The sequence below is a fragment of the Zea mays genome, chromosome 3, assembly GCF_902167145.1.
Source record: "Zea mays cultivar B73 chromosome 3, Zm-B73-REFERENCE-NAM-5.0, whole genome shotgun sequence".
Classification (NCBI taxonomy): domain Eukaryota; kingdom Viridiplantae; phylum Streptophyta; class Magnoliopsida; order Poales; family Poaceae; genus Zea; species Zea mays.
This window is the reverse complement of record NC_050098.1, coordinates 90,345,185-90,361,128: the sequence shown is the minus strand read 5'-3', so window position 1 is coordinate 90,361,128 and position 15,944 is coordinate 90,345,185. Positions and strand designations below refer to the sequence as shown.

General features: G+C 42.6%; 1 protein-coding gene across 1 annotated transcript; it reads right to left on the bottom strand.

Moving 5' to 3' along the window:
* Nucleotides 1-4,322: 4,322 nt before the first annotated feature.
* LOC103652093 (uncharacterized) lies at nt 4,323-15,659 on the bottom strand. Its single transcript, XM_035966240.1, has 5 exons — nt 15,258-15,659; nt 8,215-8,272; nt 5,599-8,102; nt 5,436-5,523; nt 4,323-5,364 (listed from the first exon to the last, which is right to left on the bottom strand). Exons 3-5 carry the CDS (start codon nt 8,100-8,102, stop codon nt 5,080-5,082), a joined length of 2,877 nt encoding a protein of 958 aa, XP_035822133.1. The 5' UTR covers nt 8,215-8,272; nt 15,258-15,659; the 3' UTR covers nt 4,323-5,079.
* Between the last annotated feature and the right edge of the window lie 285 nt (nt 15,660-15,944).

The following is a 15,944-nucleotide window of genomic DNA, read 5'->3' as shown; positions in this document are numbered from 1 at the left end:
GTTCAAATCATTTTTCACATAAAACCATTCCGTCATACAGTCGCCGGGCCACCTCTTGCGAAAGGTCGGCACTAGGCAGCTTGACCTAGAGCGAGAGCCGAAGCTATAGCAGCCAAACTTGTTGTGATACTGCTCCTTAACCCAGGGTTTTGTCCCGTATAACAATTCGTGTATGTTGCAAAAACTTTTCGCGTCAGGTTCCAGACCTTGGCTTCTCGCGGCCCACACGAAGATATTCATCCTTATGATTGCTTCAGGGGTAAGTTGGTGAAGATAGACTTCAAATATTTTTAGCACCTCTACGACAAAGCTGCTCAGGGGAAATCGTAGTCCAGCTTTCAAAAAGCTTCGGAACACTACGACTTCATTTTCCTCAGGGGACGGGCAAGTCTTCTCTCCTTCGTCGGCCCTCACAATGGATAAGTCCCGGAAATATCTTCCCCTCATGTTGACAAGATGATTTTCTTTGATACTTGATTTGCCAAAAACCGCATGGCTTGGTCGCCAGGGGCGATCTTCGGAGTCTTCACCACCACTATCCACATCATAACTGTCGATGTCATCAGTATCTTCAGATAAACCTTCTAAAATCTCTTTGGTGATTTTTTCTGTATTGGTCTTCGACATTGCTATAAGAAACCCCAGGTTTTTCTCTTCAGAGAGACTCAGCTTCATCTCGGCAGCAGCCTTCTTATCTTCAGACATCTTCGAAAAACGCTAAAAAACTGTTTTCAAATCCGAAGCCTAAAAACTTAAAAAGCTAAGCAAGACTTGGTGCGCAAGAGCTAAAAATTGAGTAAGCAAGAGCAGATGGCAAGAGACCGTACCAAATGAGCTCGCGGTATGCTCTTATTTATACGCCCAGTGCATTGAAAATTGGAAGACCCCGCTTGTCAGTGAATGTTGCTATTCTAGCAAAGGGAAGGTGTTTTTTCGGACCTTCGACTTAAGGCCTTCGTCCATGTCGCAATCTAAATTTATCATTCTAACAAATTAATATTGCGAGGGGCTACTGTTGGGGGCCTTCGGCTTCCGAAGGTCCTCAAAAACATGATTTAACAGTGTTTCTGGAGTATAATGTGTGAACAGGTATCTTCGGACATCACAGTAGGAGAAGCCCAAATAATACGAAGGTTGATACAGCGCCGAAGATGTGAGCAGGAAAGCTTCGGCGTGATAGCAGAAAAGGAAACCGACTTAAAGATGAAAAGCTATTCAGACCTCGGTGGATTACTATAGAATTACTACCAAATGTAAAGGGCATGGGTGTAATTTTGTATGGGCTGTGTCCCGTGCCTATAAATAGGTGAACAGTGCCCCCGTACTGTTCACGCTGACTTGGCATTTTGCTCTTGCATCACGCTTGTACTCTTACCTTCCTTTAAGCCGAAGGTACATTTGTAATTTGATATCATTTCTATTTTTCCATAATAGTAATATAAAAATGAGTTGATAATGATTGTTTATATTGTCCCTTATATTTCATATGCTTCTTCTCTTATTAATATATACTGCGATTATGAAGGTATGTCCTTCATAACCTTCGTCTGAAGATCATTATATCCTAAGGGAAATAATGCTTCGCAGGACGAAGGGCACTAACATTTAACATTCTGTGTTGCCTTGTTCTTAATTCATAGCATTTGAGAACAAGTCCCCAACACAAATGCACTAGGAACCCTCAATCTCTCACTAGAATGCAATCTCAAGCAAAGAGTGTGAGAGAGCGAGTTGGAGGATCACAAATGAGCTCAATGTGTGCAAGGAATAGCCAAGAGAGCTCTCTCGCACGAGCTACCCTTCTATTTATAGCCCCCCATCAAAATCCAACCGTTATGTGCAAAAAGCACCAGTTCTGCGCACACGCGGACGGTGCGCGCCCTAGGGCCGGACGGTCCGCCGTACATATAACAGCTATAATTCCCGTTTGAAAATTGTCAGAGCTGTCAAAAAAGGTGGATCCGGACAGTCCGCCATCCAAGGCCGGACCGTCCGCGACCTGGCAGCTTGAGGCACCCGAACCTCTGACCAAGAATAGTTAACACGGGCGGACCGTCCGCCTATAAGGCCGGACGGTCCGCGACCTGAGACAGTACTGTCCGGACTAGTCCCCCGGACAGTCCGTAGTACAAATCTACAAAATCACACAGTCCCTATCCAAAACATGTTTGACACTTGCGGACTGTCCGCCCAACACAGCCTGACGGTCCGCGCTATAATTCAGGGACTGGCCCGAAACCAGCCTTCTCTGGTCATGACTGCGGACGGTCCGGCCCTAAGGCCCGGACGGTCCGCAGTGCAATGGAACAAAGTGGCTTCCGAAGTGGTCAGACTTCGGACCCCTCTAGTGGATCGCGGACGGTCCGCCCTCAAGGCCCGGACGGTCCGCGCATCCAAGACTTTGCAATTTTCAAACTCGCTTTTGAAAGAACTTTTAACTCAAGAAATTTGAAGTGTTGTTAGTCCTCATGCAAATGCAACTACTTGATGCTCTATGAGGCACTAAGCTTTACACAGATCAAAGTCATTGACCCCTCTTAATAGTACGGCTATCTAGCCTACTAATCCGGTCAGGTATTGTTGACGCCTTTTCGGAGCAACTACTTGGTTTCCAGCTTGACTGAACTGAACTGGGAGCACAGATGAGGCGAGATTCGTCTAACTGAACTGGGAACCAAGCCTGATCTTCATTTTCTCTATAGAATCTGGCAGTTAACCAGTAGCTTGTTTTCAGAAATCTGGCAGTTAACTGCTAGAAAATCTGTAGCTTGCACTATCTGTGAAATGATCTAGCATGATGCACAAGATCTGTAGCTTGCACTATCTGTGAACCGAAATGGTTCCAGCTTATATACTACCTTCAAGACATATGAAACGATCTAGCATGATGCGACTGTACACTGATATAATCTATATCTACTTGTGAACTTTGCCTTTTGAAAATTAAGTAGCTTCACTGTGGAGATGGAGTTGATTTAGCTTAAATTAGAACAATGTATTTGACTGAAATTAGAACAACTTGTGATGGCTAAAATTAGAACAGCTTGTGATGTGCACCACAACTAACTGAAGTTGATTTAGCTTAAATTAGAACAACTTGTGATGGCTGAAATTAGAATAGCTTAAGTAGCTTAACTGAAATTGATGGACTGGCAATGTATTTGACTGAACTGAACCGACAGCTTACAGTCATGGCCTTTTCAAAACCGACAGCTTAACTGAACCGACAGCTTAATGCTAGTTATCACCATGATTAACATCTCAAGGTTAATAATATACTAGGAATGTAGTACATGCCATCGCTCGTTCGCCAGGCAAAACGAGCCGAAATGTCAGTCCCAGCATGTTGGGAATATATTTTCTGATTGAGCCTCTGTTTCTGTTCTGATATGCCATTATAACTCAGTATAGCTATTCCTGAGTTTCCAACATAGTTACATTACTTCATCATTGCTAGTGTCGCTGTGACTGATTGGGTCTCTGTTTCTGCTACAATTGCTAGTGTCGCTGTGACTGAGCAGCACAAGAGTAACCATACCAAAAAAACATGTTGCCTTGTTATGCCACTGGCTATTTATTAGCACATAAAATTGCCACAACCGGTGTCAGGCTCAAAAAAGAGAGAAGGGCTCTAATTTTAGCAGAACCTTTCATGCAGCACTCACACCTATAATCAGCCCAAAAGAAATTTATATGGCAGATGGAGTCGATCAAATCAGTGGGGCATTTTCCATTTGTATGTCGTTTGCCAACCTGAACATTCAGAAAGGCTGCACCCACCACACAGCCTCATGATAATGCTGATGGCATTCTTTGTGACCCATCTCACTACTGGAGAACAAGAACAGCTCGGCGCAGAATTATTTATAAAGCAAGCAGATGTAGAAGGTCCACAAGATCAAACTACAAGCTCTAATTTACTGTTAAGTTTTCAGGTGATCTGCTAACACAATTCGACAGCTTAATGTAATTGACTGATCTGCATTTCCAGTTTATAAAAAATCACAGTTCCTAACTGAACCGACAGCTTAATGTATTTGACTGATCTGCTAACACAATTCGACAGCAATGTATTTGACTGAACCGAAAGCTCTGCATTTTCAGTTAAGTTTTCAGGTGTTTCCAGTTAAGTTTTCAGGTTCATTTTAGATCTGTTTTCAGTTCTGTTTTCAGGTGTTTTCAGTTTTGGCAACACAGACTTTTCAGCTCTGCATTGTCTCCCTGGCTCGGCCATCCTTACACTATATTGGTCTGAACTGGAGAAAATTATCAGGTGTTCAGTTCAGACCTAGAGAAAATTACTTTCTGAAACAGACTCATGTTTACAAGGTTTATTGGTCTGAACTGAAATTTATCAGAAAGTGTTCACAAGCTTTTTGGACAGCAGCGAGTTCAGTTATTAAAAAAATCAAACAAATAACAGTAGCGAGTTCAGTTATTAAAAAATCAAACAAATTACAGTAGCGAGTTCACTTCTTAAAAATCAAACACAGAACAACATAGAGTTCACTTCTCACAAATAACAGTAGCGAGTTCACTTCTTAAAAATCAAACAAAAATATGCTACTCGTTATCGCTGAAATCATCATTATCATTGACAAGAGTTCTTGATTCTTCATTATCACTAGCATATTGCCATCCAGTTTCATCTTCATCGTCGCTTGTCCCATCCTCTTGCACTTCCTCTTGTCATTGCACCCGAAATTCATCAACCACACTTACACTGACATTAACAGAACCGTCAGCATCCTGATGTTCAATCATCTCCGTATCTCCTTCATTAACTTGCACTTCAAAACCTACACATGTATCATCTTGGTATGACAGTCCTGAGGCACTAGGTATTTCATCAATGTCGTTTTCAGCCACACTCCACAAGTGCCTATGTGTAAATTTTTGAACAATCTTCCAGCTTCCAGCATTCTTGATGTCTTGCAAATAAAATACCTTAGTTGCTTGTGCTGCTAAAATAAAAGCATCATTTTTGTACCAGCGACTACTGTGGTTGATGCTTCTAAAATATCCATCACATTTCATATTAACTTTCTTGCTATGAGTGTCAAACCAATCACACTGGAATCAATGCATTAATGGTGTCCGATGCTCCATCAAATCTGAGTTATACTGCAACTCAATTATTTCTTTTAAGCAGCCATAAAAATCAATGCATTCATTATTATGAGTGCCCTCAACCATGACTCCACTGTTTTGGGTTCTTCTATTTCTCTCACGGTCAACGGTGTGGTACTGGACACCATCAACAAGACATGCAGAAAAAATTCGAACTCGCAAATCCGGTTCACATGCCAATGCATATAGGTCGTCATCAATGCCTTCTCCCTCAACAAATCGCAATCTTGCAATCTAAAGACATAAAAGTACATGGTGAAAACAAGTCCAATTACTGATGTTGATGATATGAACTTGACACTCACATGCTTCTTAAACCATGAGGAAAATTGCTTCTCAATGGTTTTTTCAACATCAATAGTCCCTTCATTCTCTAACTCTTCCTTGTACATCCTGATATGGTATATATTAGAGACAAGAATAGCAATTCATATAAAAACAATGACAAGTGTATAAGGAAATGCGTACTTTATATATGGCTCCACTTCTGAACAATTGTTTAGAACATACCAAACCATCTTATTGTAATCATCTTCAAGGTATGTAATTCTTGGCGCTCCAAGAAGTTCAACTCCATGCTGAAAAACATAAAATCTACCTCTTCTCATATCAACAAGCTCTTTGTTCCTACCCTCCCGATTGTGTCGTGTGTCAACATCGTCGAAGTACCTCGAGCAAGCTGTCAAGCACTCATTAGCAACATATGCTTCTGCAATGGATCCTTCAGGTCTAGCCATATTTCTTACAAAACGTTTCAACGTATACAACCTTCTTTCCACTGGATACATCCACCCATATTGTACTGGTCCTCTTAGGATTGCCTCATCAGGTAAATGAATAGCCAAGTGCAGCATCACATCAAAGAAAGAAGGAGGAAATATTTTCTCAAGTTTGCACAAAATGATTGGGATTTCAACTTTCATTCTTTGTAAAACATCCAACTTCAATGTCTTAGCACATAACTGCTGAAAGAAAATACCTAATTCAGCAAGTGCGTCATATATGTCCTTATTCATGATTCCTCTAATAGCAACAGGTAAAATTCTTTGAAGAAGGATATGACAATCATGAGTTTTCATTACTTGGAGGTTGCATCCATCAGTACTAAAACATGTTGCTAAGTTAGAAACATAGCCATCAGGGAATTTCACACTTCTCAAAAAGTCACAAAAAGCAACCTTCTGTGTTTTATTCATTGTGTATGGTGCATGCGGAACACTGTATGAGTCCCCATTATGCTTTAAGTGTAAATGTTTCCTTATGCCCATGTCATCCAAATCAAGCCTAGCATTAATGGTGTCCTTTGTCTTTCCAACAATGTCAAGAAATGTACCAAGAAAGTACTCACATATATTTTTTTCAATGTGCATTACATCAAGATTGTGGCGCAACTTCAAACTTGACCAATATGGCAAATCCCATAGACATGATCTTCGCTTCCAACATTGACCTTCTATTTCCCTCTTTCTCTTTTTGCTTTTAGTATGTTTTCCTGGTCTTACATCTTTTACCCTCTCCAATTGTTGGAGCAACTCATCTATGCTAAATTCCTCTGGCTTCTCACGTTGTTCACTATGACCATCAAAAGTTTTATTTCTCCTCCAAAGATGATCTTTTGGAAGGAAACGTCGATGATAAACATAGCATATCTTGTTCCTTATTCTTTTGGAGCAAGGATTTTTGTCACAGTGCACACAAGCGTAATAGCCTTTTGTGACCTGACCTGATAATGTGCTCAGAGCTGGATAGTCGTGAATGCACCATATAACTGCAGAATGTAGTTCAAAATTATTTCCACTCAATGCATCCCATGTAGTGACACCTTTCCAAAGCTCCAACAACTCTTCAATAAGTGGTTCCATAAAGACATCAAAATCCTTTCCTGGGCATTCTGGGCCAGGAATGAGTAGACCCATAATGAAGTTGGATTGTTCCATACATTCCCATGAAGGAAAGTTGTACGGTACAAGAAATACTGGCCACATGCTATATGATGAGCTCATTTTTCCAAAAGGAATGAAACCAACACTAGCGAGCCCAAGCCTAATGTTCCTTGCATCTTCTGCAAACCAGCCATATTTTCTATCAAAATCTTTCCATGCCTCCCCATCAGCTGGATGACTAAGCTCATTCTCCACATGTTTCCTCTTGAACTTATGCCATTGTGCTTGTTTTGCTATTTCTTTGGAAGCAAACATTCTCTTTAGCCTAGGGATCAACGGAAAATGGCGCAGTACCTTCTGAGGAATCCGTCTATTTGTATATTTCCATCTTGATTCACCGCAAATTGGACATTGATCGTGCTTTGCATAGTTCTTCCGAAACAAAACACAGTTATTTAGGCACACATGGATTGAAACATACCCAAGTCCCAGTGCACGGATAAGTTTATTTGCATCTCCAAAAGATGAAGGAAGGGAGCAATTAGGAAATGTTGATGTCAACAACTTCAGTACTGCAGTGAAGCCAACATTGTTGATACGATAAAACGAATTAATATGAAGCAACTTCACCACAAACGAAAATCTTGTATAAGTTGCACTAGGATAAAGTTCTTGTTTCATCTCCTCTAGTATATCTCCAAACATAGATTTCCTTTTATCTTCATCTTCGGCTGTGTATAACTCCTCTACCATACCATTAATCCTATCACCAAGATCTTCATCTTGATTCATACCAGCATCTTCATTGAAACTCACATGTTCATCCTGCTGGTCACCATTTTCATTAATTATGCCATCCATGGCTTCTCCATGATACATCCACCTAGTGTATGTACTAGCCATGCCATGAAGATATAAGTGGTCCTCCACCTGTCCTCTATGTCCACTAAGACGATTCAAACACTTGCGGCATGGACAAAGTATTTCTTCATTCACATTAAATCGCTCTGTTACAAGCTGCATGAACTCACTAACTCCTTCCAGGTGTGGCTTGCTGAATAGTGTTGCATTGATCCATGATCTGTCCATCTATGGATGGCAAAATTATTTTAGTGCCAAAAACAAATCAATGTTGCAGCAAGGTAATAGAAGTGAAAAACTTTGTAAATTATAATTGTATTATTGTTATGCCACCACTTACCACTATCAAACAATATGCCTTTTCTATCTACCGAATCCAACCACCTTGAATACACTGACTACATAGAACAACAAACATCATTATCTCATATATCCTTAACCACTCCACCATATTGTTAATTGTTGATGCGGACATCAACACCAACACGAGCACATCTACACCAGCAGCACCTTCTCCAGCCCAGGCGCCACCCCTTCCACCTGGGCCAGTGACTCGGGCCCGTGCAAGAGAATTGAACTACATCATGTTGTTAAAGAACGAAGGCCCGGAAGAATAGACGACCAGCCCAATTGCGGCCCATAATGGACGACCTAGGGTTGGCCGCCCCTAGGGGCTGCGCCCCCTCTCTATTTATTCAGGAGCTGCGCCTCCTTTATTTCCCGAGTTTTGTTTTACGTTAGCCTTAGCTACTCTCGAACACGCGCAAATCTGCGCTGTCTTCGTGTATTCAGAACTCCACCCTCGAGTAATAGATTAGATTGCTCGCATCTTTTTCTTGTTCGTTCTTCGATTGCGCACAGGAAACGATCTTCGTGATCAGGCCGATCTCGCATCAGCAAGGTCGGTAACCACAGGGAGTTGGTTCAGCGATTGCATTGGCGCCTCGGGCTTGCTCGTCGTAGTCGGATCGCAAGGGTCATCTTCCGCCAAATCGGAATTATCTCTACTCGCCGAAAGATCGGGCACCTCAACTACATCAATTGGTATCAGATTTCCAGGTTGATCAGTGAGTTTATCGAGCGTTTTTTTTCCTACAGTCCACAAAACCACATAAAAATTCAGGTTAGATCTTATCCCAGCACCCTTTTGAGCCTCGCACTTTCTTTCAATAATCTGCATTGTTGAATTTGTGTGCTTTCACGTTTCCTTGTTGCTGGTTGCATTGTGTTCTTCCACCATTCAAACCCTAGCGCCGCCACCATCTCCCGTTTGATCACGCCACAAACCAAGTCAACATCGTCTCCTTGTTTTTCTCCTTCGGTTACGTCAAAAAGAAAACAGAAAAAACAAACCGAGTCAACGGCCGTTTCCTTGTTTTTCTCCTTCGGTTACCAAAAAAAAAACAGAAAAAAAAACAAACCGAGTCAACAACCGCTTCCTAGTTTTTCTCCTTCAGTTACTCAAAAAAAAACAGAAAAAAAGATAACGAAGGAGAAAGGATACGGTTGTTTCATCCCGGTCGTTTATAGAACATAACTTGAGGTACCTTCCGTAAAACGGGCATAACTTTTCGCTCGGGTGTCCAAAAAATCTGAAATTTTTACAGGAGCTTGTCGACACCATTCTGAGTCCGGCCAAACTAACCTACGGTCTGTTTGGGGTTCGACAAAATTGTCAAAAAAATTCAGGAAAATAAAGAAAAAAATTCGTCAACGTTCTCGCACGCTTTTCAGAGAACTTCCTGATTTTCTATAGACCACATCTGATTTCTGTTTTAGGTGAAACCTCCTATAGCTCCTATTTTGTTGTTTCTTGTGCTGAGAAAAATATCAAAAAAATCATACAAAAAAGAAAAACAAAATCACTTGTGATTCCTACTAGTGGCCTCGCTAGTACAATATTTTCGGTACTGCCATTCTGCTAGTTCCATCCGTCCTTTGCACTTGTGGCCAGCAATATAGTTTCGTGTTTTGCACTATAATTCAACTTTGCATTATTGTTTGATCGTGCTAATCCTTGACTTGAGTGCAGCCTACCCAAAACTCCACATATTTCTACGACGAGAAGGTTTCTGTTTCTCCAGGCAATCGCTCATCCAATCTTTCACCGGTTCCACCTGTTGGTTGCAGTTCACCACTGTGGCTTGGTAAGAACGGATAAGAACTTGATAACAGCACTAGTGTGAGCGCCTTGTGAGCAGTACACCCCTGTTTTTGTCGTTGGTTTTTTTTTCTCCTTTTGGTGTTTTGGTGTTTGCGCTAACTATGGCAGGAGCACACGACATGGTGGATGCCCAGTTGCAGGAAGTACGGTGACAAGTTGATGGACTTGCTGCTGACATTAGGACGATGCATGAACGGCTTGATTCAACGATCACTTCGACGACCGAGCGTTTCAACCAACTTGACCTTGCTCAAACGGCGACTCGCACCACACTCGACACCATCCTGGCACGCCTTGATGCATTGACCACAAAGATGGAGCAGGAATACGGCGGTGACACTGAGCTGGACGATGGAGATCGCCGTGGTCGTGCACGTCGTGTGGTTCGTCATCCCCCTAATGACTTATTTTCTAAGATTAAATTTAAAATTCCATCTTTTAATGGTAAATATGATCCTGCTGCATATCTTGATTGGGAATTGGAGGTAGAACAGAAATTTTCATGCCATGATATTCCTGCTAATAGCCAAGTGAAGGCTGCCATTAGTGAATTTACTGATTTTGCTTTAATTTGGTGGCGTGAGTATAAACAAAAACTTCCCATTAACAGTGTCATTACTTGGACCCAATTAAAAACTGCCATGCGCCACAGATTTGTTCCTTCCTATTATGCTCGTGATTTGCTTAACAAAATGCAGCGTTTTCAACAAGGTTCACTATCTGTTGAGGAATATTACCAGGAGTTACAAAAGGGTATGCTTCGTTGTGGTTTGGTTGAGTCAGATGACGCTGCTATGGCGCGTTTTCGTGGGGGTTTGAACAGGGAAATTCAGGATATACTTGATTATAAGGATTATTTTGATATAACCACATTGTTTGAATATGCTTGCAAAGCTGAACGTGAAGTGCAGGGACGACGATCAAAGACATATACTAACTCTTTTGCAGGCCGGGGTCCAACACACAACTCAACTCCTTCCAGCCCTGCACCTTCTACGCCTAGCACTACATCGCGCACAGGGACGACCAAGCCAGTGGCGCTCCCTGCCAAAGGCGCCACTTCTTCCACAGGACGTACACGGGATATTCAGTGCCATCGTTGCAGAGGGTTTGGGCACATGATTCGGGACTGCCCAAACAAGCGTACCTTGCTTATACGTGACAATGGTGAGTACTCTTCAGCCAGTGATTCTGAGGAAACTAGTCATGCTATGATTGCCACTAACCATGCAGAAAATGAGGAAGTCCACGTTGATCCCATCGACGCCGATAGGTATGAGAGTCTTGTTGTGCAGCGTGTTCTCAGCACACAGGTTGCCCAGGCCGAAAAAAATCAGCGACACACTCTATTCCATACCAAGGGCGTCGTGCACGAACGGTCGATTCGCATCATCATCGATAGTGGCAGCTGCAACAATTTGGCAAGTACAGCGTTGGTAGAGAAATTATCCTTGCCCACTCGCACACATCCACATCCGTATCACATTCAATGGCTTAATGATGGTGGTAAAATAAAGGTAACACGTTCGGTACGTGTCCCCTTTTCGCTGGGTTCTTATTCTGATTATGCTGATTGCGATGTTATTCCTATGGAAGCATGCTCTTTGTTATTAGGTCGACCTTGGCAATATGATACTGATACTTTACATCATGGTCGTTCAAATCATTATTCTTTCATGTTTAAAGGCCAGAAAATAATTATACATCCAATGACCCCTGACCAAATTTTGAAAGATGATCTTACTAGGGCTGCTAAAACTGCACAACAAGTCAAATCGACATCAGCCGCACCTATTAAATCTGAAATCAAGTTGCACTCTCCTGTTTTACTTGCTACACGTGCTGATTTTGATGATCTCCATGAAGCTCATATGCCCTGTTATGCACTTGTATGCTCGCGAATGCTTGTTCCGCTTGATGATGCACCGTCTTTGGATATACCCCCTGCTGTTGTTAACCTTTTGCAGGAGTATGCTGATGTTTATCCTACGGACTTACCACCGGGTCTTCCTCCCCTCCGTGGCATTGAGCATCAGATCGATCTCATCCCCGGCGCTTCTCTTCCGAACCGCGCCCCGTACCGTACAAATCCAGATGAGACGAAGGAGATCCAGCGCCAGGTGCAGACGCTGCTTGATAAGGGTTACATTCGTGAGTCTCTTAGCCCTTGCTCGGTTCCTGTTTTACTCGTCCCAAAGAAAGATGGGTCATGGCGTATGTGCGTAGATTGTCGTGCTATTAATAACATCACAGTTCGTTATCGATATCCTATTCCACGCCTTGATGATATGCTAGATGAGCTTAGTGGTGCCGTTATTTTCTCTAAGGTTGATTTGCGTAGCGGTTACCATCAGATTAGAATGAAACTCGGTGATGAATGGAAAACGGCTTTTAAAACAAAATTTGGTTTATATGAATGGTTGGTTATGCCATTTGGATTGACTAATGCTCCCAGCACCTTTATGCGTTTAATGAACGAAGTTCTACGGGCCTTCATAGGTTTGTTTGTTGTTGTTTATTTCGATGATATCCTTATTTACAGCAAGTCTATAGAGGAGCATTTAGAACATTTGCGTGCTGTTTTTGACGCTTTGCGTGCTGCTCGCTTGTTTGGTAACATGGAAAAGTGCACATTTTGCACGCAACGTGTCTCGTTTCTTGGTTATGTGGTTACTCCGCAGGGCATTGAGGTGGATAGCAGCAAGATTGCTGCCATTCGGGAGTGGCCTACACCGACGACGGTTACACAAATTCGGAGCTTTCTTGGACTTGCCGGTTTCTACCGCAGATTTGTTCGTGATTTTAGCTCCATTGCAGCGCCTCTACATGAGCTTACAAAGAAAGATGTGCCGTTTGCTTGGAGTGATTCGCAGGAGGTAGCGTTCAGCACTTTGAAAGATAAGTTAACCCAAGCTCCCCTATTGCAATTGCCTGATTTTAATAAAGTGTTTGAGCTTGAATGCGATGCTAGCGGTATTGGGCTAGGTGCTGTTTTGTTACAAGAAGGAAAACCAGTTGCTTATTTTAGTGAAAAATTAAGCGGTGCTAGTCTGAAATATTCTACTTATGATAAGGAGCTTTACGCTTTAGTGCGCACTTTGCATACATGGCAGCACTATCTTTGGCATCGTGAGTTTATAATCCATTCTGATCATGAGGCTTTAAAACATATTCGTACCCAAACAAATCTGAACCGTCGTCATGCTAAATGGGTAGAATTCATTGAGTCCTTTCCTTACATTATTAAACACAAGAACGGGAAGGACAATGTTATTGCTGATGCTTTGTCTCGTCGCTATACCATGCTGTCACAGTTAGATTTTAAAATCTTTGGTTTGGACACTGTGAAGGATCAATATGTTGACGATGCTGATTTTAAAGATGCTTTCGGCCATTGTATTAATGGGAAACCATGGGGCAAATTTCACATACAGGATGGGTTCCTGTTTCGCGCTAACAAGTTGTGTGTTCCAGCTAGCTCGGTTCGTCTTTTGTTGTTACAGGAAGCGCATGGAGGCTGTCTCATGGGGCATTTTGGCGTCTACAAGACACATGAGGTGTTGGCTGCCCACTTCTTTTGGCCTCGGATGCGCGCTGATGTGGAGCGCCTTGTTGCACGCTGCACTACTTGTCAGAAAGCTAAGTCACGGTTGAACAACCATGGTTTGTATATGCCTTTGCCTGTCCCTTCTTCTCCTTGGCTTGATATCTCTATGGACTTTGTTTTGGGCTTGCCTAGAACTAAGAAGGGGAGGGATAGTATTTTTGTGGTTGTTGATAGATTCTCTAAAATGGCTCACTTTATACCTTGTCATAAAACTGATGATGCTAGCATTGTTGCTGAATTGTTCTTTAGAGAAATTATTCGTTTACATGGTATTCCAAAAACAATAGTCTCTGATCGCGATGCTAAGTTTCTAAGTCATTTTTGGAGATCTCTTTGGAATAAATTGGGAACTAAATTGTTGTTTAGCACTACTTGTCACCCTCAGACTGATGGACAAACTGAGGTAGTAAATAGAACTTTATCTACCATGCTTAGGGCTGTTTTAGACAAGAATTTGAGACGTTGGGAGGATTGCTTGCCTCATGTTGAATTTGCTTACAATCATGCCACGCATTCTTCTACAAAGATGTGCCCTTTCCAGATTGTTTATGGTTACATTCCTAGGGCACCTATTGATTTGATTTCACTTAATGCTGCGAACGCCCCACATGTAGATGCTTCTGCACATGTTGAACAAATGATTACCATACATGAACAAACGAAACAGAACATTGCTGCTACTAATACAAAAAATCAGGTTGCTGGTAGTAAAGGAAGAAAACATGTTACTTTTGAACCTGGTGATATGGTTTGGTTGCATTTGAGAAAGGATCGTTTTCCTACTTTGCGCCGTTCTAAATTGATGCCTCGTGCTGCTGGTCCTTTTAAGATACTAACCAAGATTAATGATAATGCTTATACCCTCGACCTACCTGCGGAGTTTGGTGTTTCCACTAGTTTTAATGTTGCAGATTTGAAACCGTATGCGGGAGAAGATGAGGAGTTGCCGTCGAGGACGACTTCAGTTCAAGAAGGGGAGGATGATGCGGACATCAACACCAACACGAGCACATCTACACCAGCAGCACCTTCTCCAGCCCAGGCGCCACCCCTTCCACCTGGGCCAGTGACTCGGGCCCGTGCAAGAGAATTGAACTACATCATGTTGTTAAAGAACGAAGGCCCGGAAGAATAGACGACCAGCCCAATTGCGGCCCATAATGGACGACCTAGGGTTGGCCGCCCCTAGGGGCTGCGCCCCCTCTCTATTTATTCAGGAGCTGCGCCTCCTTTATTTCCCGAGTTTTGTTTTACGTTAGCCTTAGCTACTCTCGAACACGCGCAAATCTGCGCTGTCTTCGTGTATTCAGAACTCCACCCTCGAGTAATAGATTAGATTGCTCGCATCTTTTTCTTGTTCGTTCTTCGATTGCGCACAGGAAACGATCTTCGTGATCAGGCCGATCTCGCATCAGCAAGGTCGGTAACCACAGGGAGTTGGTTCAGCGATTGCATTGGCGCCTCGGGCTTGCTCGTCGTAGTCGGATCGCAAGGGTCATCTTCCGCCAAATCGGAATTATCTCTACTCGCCGAAAGATCGGGCACCTCAACTACATCAATTGTAGTACCTATTTCATATAAAATAGATCTACATTGTTAAAGTAATCCTCACCGGGGGCAGCAAACTGGTGATGTACGTCGATGCCGAGGATGAAATCTGGTAGCACTGGTAGACTGCAGCACGGGCAAATCAGATCAATCATTGACGTTCCCTGCGGGCTGCCTACTCCGGTGGCGGCTGCACAACAAGCCACCCCAGTCCCTTGTGGTAGCACCCACGGCTCCGATGGTGGCTGCACAACAGGCCACCGCAGTCCCTTGTGGTAGCACCCAGGGCTCGGCCGGCGGCTGCACAACAGGCCCTCCAGCGGTGTGTGATGTGACGACGAGCACTAGACCTACGTACCTGCGTGGAGGAGGAATCTCAGTCAACAACGATGATGTAGATCTCGCCAAGATAATGGCGTGGTGTCGAATGAACACCCAGAACAGACAGATTTTGTTTGGAGGATGTAACTAATACCCGTAATACACGTATAGTAATATGATGTCCATACCTATCAGATGTCCTTGGTTAGTGTAGTGGTAAGAGCAAGTTTTTCTGCCCAAGACGTTGGGAGTTCGAATCCTTAAATCATGGATGTTTTTTTTGTACTTTTTATTCTCATATAAACGTTTTGATTTTTTTAGAGAATTTTTCCCTCGATTTTGTAGCATAGTATGATCGCCGGTTAAAAATTATAGCCAATTTTCAACATATATATTGATTTTTATTAATAACTACAAAGGATATTTTAAA